The sequence below is a fragment of the Lagopus leucura genome, unplaced genomic scaffold (genome assembly GCF_019238085.1).
Source record: "Lagopus leucura isolate 7727_CA_CO unplaced genomic scaffold, USGS_WTPT01 145-17_obj-0_obj, whole genome shotgun sequence".
Taxonomy (NCBI): Eukaryota; Metazoa; Chordata; class Aves; order Galliformes; family Phasianidae; genus Lagopus; species Lagopus leucura.
Window position 1 is genome coordinate 24,150 of NW_024963102.1, and position 10,073 is coordinate 34,222.

The 10,073-nt window shown below is 60.7% G+C and overlaps 1 protein-coding gene across 3 annotated transcripts in view; it reads left to right on the top strand.

Moving 5' to 3' along the window:
* The window catches only part of PALM (paralemmin), a 12,889-nt gene extending 4,315 nt beyond the window's left edge, over nucleotides 1-8,574 (top strand). For 2 of the 3 annotated variants that reach the window (XM_042891181.1, XM_042891180.1), the window contains exons 2-9: nucleotides 2,988-3,036; nucleotides 3,810-3,890; nucleotides 3,991-4,121; nucleotides 5,120-5,243; nucleotides 5,375-5,396; nucleotides 5,734-5,796; nucleotides 6,681-6,812; nucleotides 8,000-8,574. In XM_042891181.1, the coding sequence (XP_042747115.1) occupies nucleotides 2,988-3,036; nucleotides 3,810-3,890; nucleotides 3,991-4,121; nucleotides 5,120-5,243; nucleotides 5,375-5,396; nucleotides 5,734-5,796; nucleotides 6,681-6,812; nucleotides 8,000-8,553 (1,156 nt within the window). In that variant the 3' untranslated portion in view covers nucleotides 8,554-8,574. The remainder of the gene's footprint in view (nucleotides 1-2,987; nucleotides 3,037-3,809; nucleotides 3,891-3,990; nucleotides 4,122-5,119; nucleotides 5,244-5,374; nucleotides 5,397-5,733; nucleotides 5,797-6,680; nucleotides 6,813-7,999) is intronic. The other variant, XM_042891183.1, reaches the window with a different exon arrangement.
* Nucleotides 8,575-10,073: the final 1,499 nt, after the last annotated feature.

Sequence of the window (10,073 nt, forward strand, 5' to 3'; positions counted from 1 at the left end):
TTTTTTTTTTGGTGTTTTTTTTTTTCCTGCCTTTGTGATTCACGAGGAGGACGGTAACCGTGCACCCGGGGTCACCTTTCCAACCCTTCGTAGTGTCCCGGCGTAACGTGGAGCTCACGCCGGCGTGGCTGCCGTCTCCCGAGAGCTTCACAGGTTCCGAATCCCGGCCCGGCTCCGTCCCGCGGTCGGAGCGCAGCGCAGCGCATCGCGCATCCCCCGGCCGGGTGCCGTCTCTCCCGCGTTGCCATGGCGCTGTTGCCATGGTGACGTTGCCATGGTGACGTTGCCAGGGCAGCCGCCTCCCGACTCCGTGCATCCGCCGGGCCGGCCGTGAGCTGCGGGAGGGGAACGGAGGGAGGTGCGGCCACTCCGAGCCTCTTGGGCTTCATCCGAGTGTGGGTTCCCACCTCGAAACCCGCCCTGAGGCTCTGATCAGCCCCCAGCCCCCATCGGAGCGTGCTGGCTGTAGGATCCTTTCCATCCTCCCATCTCTTCACCCCATCCCCATGCGCACCAGGCTCGGGCTCTGCCCCTTTTCTGTCTCTCAGGGTGATGGAGAGGAGCCCCGGGTTGGGTGCGTGGGGTCTGGTGCTGATATGGTGCAGTGAGGGGCATCCAGCCTGTTTTGTGTCTTTCCCTGGGCCAGGAAGATTTCTGGCTTTCACCCCGGGAATGTAGAAACTTTAGCAAAATAATGGAAAATAAAGAGGATGGAGGAAGAAAAGCAGAACAGAACGTTTCAGGAACGCTGAAAAAGCTTGGATCAGTTGAACAGTGCGAGATCCAGGAGAGAAAGAGGCTTCATTCCAAAGCCCTCTGAGTCTGGGATGTGAAAAGCTGGGCTCAGAAGGCACCCCTGGCCCTGGAACAGGTGGATGCCCTGGTATGGGGCACCCAGAGGCCATGGGCTGCTGCCAGTGTTGTCCCACAGCCCCCACAGTGTGGGGAAGGGCGATGGGGAGCCGGCGATTTCCTCCCTGCAACCTCTGTCTGCACGGAGCCATCCCAGCTGCCTGAGCCCAGGGGTTACTTGAAGTCCTGGATCTCATTCTTGGAGGGGGAAGGGGAATGTTTCACCTCCTGGGCTGCTGCCTGTGGCAGGGTTAGAGCTGTGACGTGGGTGTTACAGGGCCTGGGGATTGCTGCTGCCTGCCTGCTCCACAGCCCCGACATCTCCCTGCTCAGGGCGTCTTGTTTTGTCATCAGTTCGTCACAACTCCATCTCCAAGTTTTGCAATTTGAAACCAATGCTGTTGTCCTGCTGGCTTGGTGCAGGTGCAGGGCAGAGCCAGTGCAGCCCGGGTGAGGAGCAGCACATGGAGCACGGATGGGGCTCACAGATGTTCCAGTGGGCGCAGCGTTGGGATGGCAGTGGGGCTGCTGATGGCACGTGTGCTCCAAGCATCACAGCCTCACCTCAAACTGCCCCAGAATAACTGCTATAAAACGCAGCACCTTTTCCCATCGTGTTTGTTTGCTCTCAGTTTCGTTCTCTGCCAAGAACTCTGCATGCACAGCACACGTGGGCAGCCCCGGTGCCGGGCTGGAGCTGAGCCATGAGCATAGAGGTGGTGGTGGTGGGTGGAGGTGACCGTGGGGTGTCACGCTTCCCACTTTTCCATCAGGAAACATCCCTGTTGTTTTTGTGGGGCTTTCTGGAAAGCAGCAATTGTTTGCATGCTGCGAAAATGTTTTGCTTGGGGTTGGGAAGGAGGGAAACAACCTCAGCACGGCACCACCCGAGGGGGGGGGTTGGAGAGGGATGCGTTGATGGTTACCGGGGGGTGCCCTGGGCTCTGGGTGCTGTGCTGGGCCCCTCTGAGCTCACAGCCTGAGCTGCTGGTGCTGGCTCCTCACCACACACCCTGCTGTGTGCTGTAGACACAGTGCTGCCATCCCTCCCTGTCCCCATTTACCCCAGTTGAACTGGGAATGCTTCAGGTCATCAAAGCCGGCAGCCCTGAGCTGCAGCCGCCGTAGGGCAGGGTTGTCTGCTTTGCCTTTAATTGAAGCATTGCAAAGCCTTTGGGCCCAGCTGGGTGTGTGTGCAGGACAGGACCTGCAGGCAGTGTGTCCTGCTGTCCTCCCAGCCTCGGTCACCTGGCTCCAATGCTCTCAGCCAGGGCAGAAATTCCTGGGAGGTGCGAAAATGGATCCGCGCTTTATCACCGCTGGTGGAAATTAAACCAAGAGCTCTCCCTGCCACCTCCTTCTGCTCAGCTTCATCTGCTGGAGCAGCTTCAGGGGTTGGGGCTGGAGCTCCTTGCTGGGTCGTGCAGCCTCTGCGACTGTGGTGCCCACACTCCACGTGCTCAGGGGCCCCAGAGCTCACCCCGCTTTCTCCAAAACCCCATTCTATGCACCCAGGCTCTGGGAAATGAATGGCAACCAGCCATCGCCTCACAGCACCTCTGAGCCTCCTGCCCCAATTACCGCCGCGGCTAATTGCTTCGTTAGCATCACCTGGCACTCAGCCAGCCTGCTCCCCTCCCATCAAAGCCTCCCCCACGTCCCCCCCCAGGCAGGTGCCTGCAGTTGCAGCTGGTGCTGGGCAGCACAGCTGGGCCACGCGTGCGTGATCTGTGCGTCTGTGTGTGCAAACGTCTGTGCGCGCAGCCTGGAAAGGTCGCCGTGCAGGAAAGGTGTCAGCAGCCAAGGAATAGGCTTGAAATGGAAAGTGTGAGCCAGAATAGTGGAAGCAGCCAGAAGCAGTGCTCCTCTCCAACCCTTCTGTCGTGGGCTGTCAGCAGCGCTTGGCCCCAGAGGAAAAAGGAGCACAAAGAGGATCGGGGTGCCAGGAGGAGATGCATTGGGGCAGCGCTCGGCTTCAGCGCAGCAGAGGGAAGGGGAGGAAGCAGAAGGGAAGAGCCTGGCCTTTGTCTGTACGCGCTGTCTGGCTCCACAATGTCCCCATTCACACGGCTGCACTCCCCACATCTCTCTGTGTGGGCGACTGCTCTTCACAGCTTCTCTCTGCTCTCTTGCAGGGCTGTGGAGGCCAACACGCTTCAGCAGGAGAGGCTGCAGGCCATCGCGGTGAGTCCCCTCCGGGTGAGAGGGTGGCACCAACACAGCGACGCCTGCGATGCCCTCAGCCCAATGGCAGCTCCTCCAGGGCTCCATTCTGCACCCAGGGACCGAGGGCACAACTGGCAGCCGGGTTAATTAATGAAGCGGTGCCTTAATGAGCCCTGAGCAGGAAGGAAATGAGCGTGAGGGTCTCCCATGCCCTCTCCCAAGGGCTGAGTGATGTGTGTGAGGCAGCTCTGCAGGGGATGGGTGCTCTGCAGCAGCTCCCCTGCTGCCCCATAGCAGCTCCCTTGCTCTCTATAGCAGCTCCCCTGCTGCCCCATAGCAGCTCCCTTGCTCTCTATAGCAGCTCCCCTGCTGCCCCATAGCAGCTCCCTTGCTCTCTATAGCAGCTCCCCTGCTGCCAGCTCCCAGCCCCACGCGCTATCGGCCGATCTGTGCCTCACAAAGGGCAAATTGTTCTGGGCCAGAAGAGAAAAAGAGCGGGTGACGCTTCCCTGGACTGGGACAGACTCTGCTAAAGCAATCTGGACCGAAACCAGGATGTGCAGCAGGGGGGGGGGGGGGGGTCGGGGAAGGGACTGCCTAGGGCTGTTTTCCCCTCACTGCCCGGCTCACACTTAGCAGGGCCAGCCTGGGGGAAGGTGACATTTAGAGGCAGGGGACAGCCCGTGCTCTGCACCCTCTCTGCTCCCAGAGCTGCTGGAATGGAGGTTTCCCCCCAGCAGTTTCCAGTGCTGCCCCATCCCTGCACTGACCCCGGCTCTGTGTCCATCCAGGAGAAGCGAAAACGTCAGACAGAGATTGAGAACAAAAGGAGGCAGCTGGAAGATGACCGGCGGCAGCTGCAGCATCTCAAGGTGAGAATGACCCCCCCCAGGGATCCCAGTGTGTTACAGGGATGCCTCAGGACCCCCAAAAAGGAGGGTGGTGAGACTGTGACCCTCTGTGCTCCCCCAGTCCAAGGCTCTGCGGGAGAGATGGCTGCTGGAGGGAGCCCTGTCCTCTGCCTCCGAGGAGGATGAGGCGATGAAGAAGCAGATGCAGGAGGATGAGGTGAAGACCAAGGAGCTGGAGGAAACCATCCAGAGGTAAAACAGGCTTTGTGCTGCCCAGCAGCACTGCAGGGCTGGCTCAGGCACGAAGGGGCCTTTGTTTTGGTGTAATGGTGCAGTGCATTCCTGTGGGCTCCGAGGGAAAAGAGCATTTTGCGAGGTGATGTGAAGCAAAGGGAGGGAACAGCGTGGACAGAGGTGCACTGATTCACATGGGCTTCAAGCTGCAGAGTCCCTGCTGTGTCCCTGTGGGGCCACGTGGCTCTTGGTTGGGCTCGATGGTCAGGAATGGACTCTTGTTTTTCCTGGGAAATTTGCACATTAATGAATCTGGGCACAAAACCTGAGTGAAGTAACATTACCCCTTGCCACCAGTTGTTGGCACTGTGTGTAATGGGTTGGGCTTCGTCACTACGTGGGATTGGCCACAGCAAAGTCAGGTCCTACAGATGCAGGTCTGGTCCAGAGCTGTTCCAACAAGTGCACATTGTGCCCCTGGAAAGAGATGCTGAAGGCTGTGATGGGGTTGTGTCCAGCTGAAGGGCTGCTGTGCAGCAAGGGCTGCATTGCCTACATGGAAACAGGGACATGGAGAGAGAAAGCAGAGAGCCTGATGGGGCACAGAGTTGTCTTGTGCCTTCCCTACAATCGCTGCCAGCACTGATTCTGGTCCCCAGTTTGGAGCTGGGCAGGACTGATCTCCCTGCAGAGCCCCTGCACAGCCACACTGGCAGGGCTGCAGCAGATGGAGGGTTTATGTGCAGGGTGGACACTTGGCTGGGTTTGGTTTTGTTTTCGAGGTGGCAGCAGGTCTGGTTGTTTTGGCACAGGTTGGTGAGAGGGGTGAATCCCATGAGGTTCAGAGCCCAGGGTGGGAGATGGAGCTGGAATCCTCATCCTGACAGCACTGTGCTGAGCTGTTCCAAGGCTCTGTGTGTTCTCAGTAACACAACCCCAGAGCTGGGGACTGCAGCTGAGCCCTGCAGGTCTGCTGTGGTCCCAGCACAGCCTCACATCCCCCGGTTTTCCCCCAGGCTGGAGAGGGAGTTGGAGTCACTGGAGAACAGCAGCTCTGCTACATCCACCAAGGAGAACCTGGCTGAAGTGGTGGCACCAACAAAGGAGGAGAAGGCAGAGAACATCCCCAGCGTGCAGAAGGTGGGCACAGCTGCTCCCCTGCAGGATCTGGATGGGAGGGGGTGAAGCAGGGCAGGGTTTGGGGCTGGGTGTGCAGAACGGTGAATGCGTGGTGCATCCACAGCTCGTGTCATCTCTCTTCTGTTTTGCAGAGTCCCCTGGGCACAGCCATAGGTAGGTGACCCTGGATGCTGAATTGGTGGCTTTTTCCTCTCCTGGGGCAGCAGGACCCTTGTGCTGGGTTGGGAGTGGGCACCAGCAGGCCAGGGCAGGGGAGCAGGGCGGCCTCATCCCCACATCCCCATTCCAATGTCCCCATCTCAATCCATCCCCACATCTCCATCCCCACATCTCCATCTCCCCATGATGTCTTGTGGCTGGGGAACCCCATCCAGGTGGTCACCATGGAAGAGGCCCCATCCACCCCAGTGCCCATCCCAGGGTGCATGGAGCACATGGATAGCTGGGCATCATTTCACCTAAGTCTGCCACTTCTCCTCTCCATCCCCAGCTGAGAAGAAGGTCTCCAGCAGCCCCATGAAGGCGGTGCAAGGCGCTGACATGATGAAGGCAGGTACGTGCCCACTTCCACGTGAGGACTGCTCCCTCCTCCCGCCCTGCAGCACCTCTCAGCTCTCTGCCTTCCATGCACAGCCCACCCTCTGCCACCAACGATCCCCACCGCTCAATGAGTTTCCGAGCCTGGGGCAGAGGATGTCATTTATTTGCCATCAGATGGTTCATTTTTGCTGGAAGCCTGCGGCTGGTTCGCTGATCGGGGTCCCCACTCTTCTCCCTCTGTTCCATGTCACTGCTCTGGTTTAATCCTTTCCTCCTGCTCTGTTTGCTGCTTCTCGGTGCGAGGGAGCAGAGCGATGTGGGGCCAGGGCTGGGGGGGCTGCCTGAGCTTGGCAATGGAAGCAGTTGGGGCCACAGGGCTGCAGCCAGCTCTGCTCCTGGAGCGATTTGCTCAGATCTGCCGATGGCTCAGATGAGAAATAATTCAGCTTTGGATCTTTGGAACAAAGCATCACCGGGACGAGGTGACAGTGGGGACAGGCAGGATGCCCAGGAACGGCCATCCCATGAAGCGCAGTGCTCAAACCTCAGTGCTGCATCCCACCAGCACAAGCCTGGCTCCATACTCAGGCTGGACAGACAGACGGATACGGTGGCCACCTGCCTTAATGCCCCCTGGAGCAAAGGTGGGTGCCAGCCTGGGGAAGGCAGCACCTGTGGAGGTAAGGGGATGCCAGCAGCTCCAGAACAGTGATGGCCTCGTGGGTCCCCATAGGAGGGCCATACCTGGGATGTCACATCTGCCTCTGCCTTCACTCCTCCTCGCTGCAGCCTGCTGCCTTGCTACCTCTGCTGAGCACTGCACCGCACCGCTGTGCCCACCCGCTGCTGCTCGGGAGCTCTGGGGCTGTAATGCTCACTGTGCTCTTTGTGTCCCAGCCATGTACTCAGTGGAGATCACGGTGGAGAAGGACAGAGTGACTGGGGAGACCAAAGTCCTGTCCAGCACCACGCTTCTCCCCCAGAACCACTGTGTGCAAGGGATCAAAGTATACGAGGATGAGCTAAAAGGTACGGCCCCGTCCTGCACCTCCAGCAGGATTCAGGAGCAGAGGGAAGGGGATGAGGGACCAGCTGCCGAGCATCCCAATGGGCAGCAGGGTGAGGAAGGGCTGGAGCAGCTCCTGCTGTCCTTGCTGGCTCTGTGGGGCAACATCCTGTGCCCCATCCCACGTGGTGTGGAGCCATCCGTCCCAGGGGCAGCACATCGGTCTGTGCTGCTGGAGAGCAGAGGATTCATCGCATCTGAAGGCCCAGGAGTGCATTCCAGCAGCAAGGGAAGGGGCATCAGCACTGTGTTATCCTGCTGTCATGGGCACCTCTGTCTGGGGAAGGGGACAGGGCTGAGCTGTTGGGGCTCCCCGTGGCCCCACGGTGCTCAGGTTGGCAGCAGGGAACCTGTCCCCAGGGTGAGGAGAAGACGCAGCTTTAGGGGAGAGAACACAGCTTTAGGGAGCGGTGCCTGCTCTGGGGAACCTGCTCAGATGGGGCTGGTGGAACCAAGGGGCAGCTGTGTCAGCAGTGAGGACCAACGTCAGAGCTGAGGAACGTGTCCAGGTGCTGTGCAAACCCTGGGATCCATGGACTGAGTGCATCCCCAAGTGAGTGGCAAAGCACCACAGCCAGCCCTGCTCCGCAGCGCCTGATGCACCTCCATCACCTTCATCACCTGTATCAGCAAAGTGAGACCCTGCACTGCCCGGGGTCCCAGCATCCCCCAATCCCAGGGATCAACTCAGCATTGAGCAGCCTCGGAGGGCAGCCCCAGCTGTGCCACATCCTCCTGGTTATTATCTACTGCTCCACCGAGTGGGTTCTGCAGCTACTGCACTGCTCATCACATGATGCTCCATGTCAAGTGGAAAACGTGACGGGCTGGGTGCATCCCTCACCGTGGCCTCGTAGCGCTGTGAGCACCCAGCAGCACAGGACTCTGTCCCCCCATGGGCACTGGGATGCACTGCAGCCAGGTGCTCAGCTGGGGGTTGGCAGTGGTGGTGGTGGTGATGTGCTGCAGGGCGCTGCCACAGCCTTTACGCTGCAGCACCGCTGGGTTTTGAAGCTCCACAGGCACTGAGGGCTGGGAGCAGCTCCTCAGGCAGTGCTGAGGCATCGGGCAGAGGCTGGGGGTGGTGGGGGGAAGCCCCAAGCGCCCCTCCTGCTGTCCCCCCCTCACCATCCTTCTCTTGTCCCCGCAGTGGTGCACGCGGTGAGTGCTGAGGACGGAGCTCTGCAGAACGGGGCGCAGCCTCTCAGCTCCTCCGAGGTGGATGAACTTCTGCACAAGGCAGATGAGGTGACCCTGGGTGAGGCCACGGCGAGCGGGGAGGCTCCAGGCAGTGCCACATCCAGCCAGAAGGCAACGCCACGGAGGGAGATCACGGGGCTGCAGGCGAAGCCGAGGGAAAACTCCACAGAAGGAGCGGAGCCGAGCCGGGAACAGCCAGTCACCATGATCTTCATGGGCTACCAGAACGTGGAGGATGAGAACGAGACCAAGAAAGTGCTGGGGTTGGAGGGTACCATCAAAGCCGAGCTGGTGGTGATCGAGGACGCCGAGAGCAAGCCAGAGCCGGAGAGCAAGGACCACGCACCGCCCAACGGCACCGCGCTGGAGCCGGCGGCCGCCCCGCTGCAGGGGGACGAAGTGCCAGGCGGGCAGAAACCGGACACCAACGCCACGGAAGCCAAGGAGGCTGAGCCAGACATGGACGCGAAGAAGCAGCGCTGCAAATGCTGCACGGTGATGTGAACCCCCCCCCCCCCCCGCCGAGCCCCCCCCAGCCCGCTCCCCGCAGGACACAGGGTTACTGACCGGACACGGCGCCCTTCTTGTTTTTCATAAGAACTGGGGAAATCCAACGCGGTGTTTGGAAAGCGTTCACCAAACGGCAGCGCATCGAGGGCCACGGCTCCGCTCCGCCTGCCCAACACCCACTCCATGCACATCCCTCCAGTGCTGCGTGTGATATTTATTAGAGACCCCCTCCTTCCCCTTCCCCACACCCCGCCGCCCCCTTCCCCACAGCCCTGCCTACCCTGGGCGCTCTCCTGCTGGGACGCCCGGGAGCCTTTCCTCCTTCCTCCAACTATTTCCCATCCACCATCGGAAGACGGCGGCAGCCAGGAGGGCCCGTGCCCACCCAGCCCTGCGTGGCAGCTCTCATCACTTCTGGCACCTCGTTTCTTCAGCCCAGCTCTATGCTGTTGTCTGTGCTGTGATGCTGGGCCAAGGACCGGGCACGGCTGCCCCGGCTCTGGCACCAGCCTGGACCCAGCTGTGCTCTCCTGAAGATCCCTGCCCCGGTCACACAGACACCACCAGGTACCGATGTCACCGCTGCCGCTGCTCCACGGCCGTTCCTCCATCTCAGTGTTGGATGCTCAGCTGTGTCTGGGTGCCCACTGCCCACCAGAGGCACAGGGTTGGCAGCGAGAAGTGGGGCAGCTGCAGATCCCAGCCCACGGGGATGGGATGGGAGCTGGAATTTGCCCACAGCGCTCGACAGCAGTGGGACGTGGCTCAGCACCATGTGCCCTCTTGCCATGGCTGAAGCTGCCCTGGCAGCTTTGCAGAGCTCATTTTTCTAGCACTTCTGTCAGATCCCCAGCCCAGCTCGCCCTGGGCTTTTTGTGGTGCCCCCAGGTGCTGCCTCTGTGCCGGTGGTGCAGTGAAGGATGGGGTCACAGCTCCGTGGCAGCTGCCTTGCTCCCTGCCCTGCGCCCCAGCCGCCAGCGGGGATCTCACTACCAGCACCAGCGTTTCCTCCCCACTGTGACCTGCTGGGGCAGGAGGAATTGGGGGGGGGGGTCTCTGTGGGTGCTGAGCCTTGTCCTTGGGTGCTGCCCTCAGCCTCCCCAGGACAGCCCCATTGCCTGCCCTAGGATGAGGTGCTTGCTGCATCCCATGCTCCACCAGCTATTGACGGGCACAAGGCTGTGCTCTGAGCTGTCCCCACATCCCTGAGTTCTGGCCAAAAGCCTCTGGGAGAGGTGGAACCCCATGGGGTCAAGAGCAGAGCCTCTGCAGCCTGCTGTGGGAGCCACCAGCAGGGACACAGCCCTGCAGTTCCAGCACTTAGGCATGGGGTGCTGGGGAGATCTGCCCCACTCATCCCTGGGGATCCAGGCCCCCAGTGGGGCTGCATGTCACCTCCTTCCACCCCTTCCCTGGGTGCTGACCCCAACTTAGGGCCTCCTCCCACCCTCAGCACCTCCTCAGTCCCCCTTGGGCCCAGCACCGACCCCAGGCAGGAGCAGAACCGGGCCCTG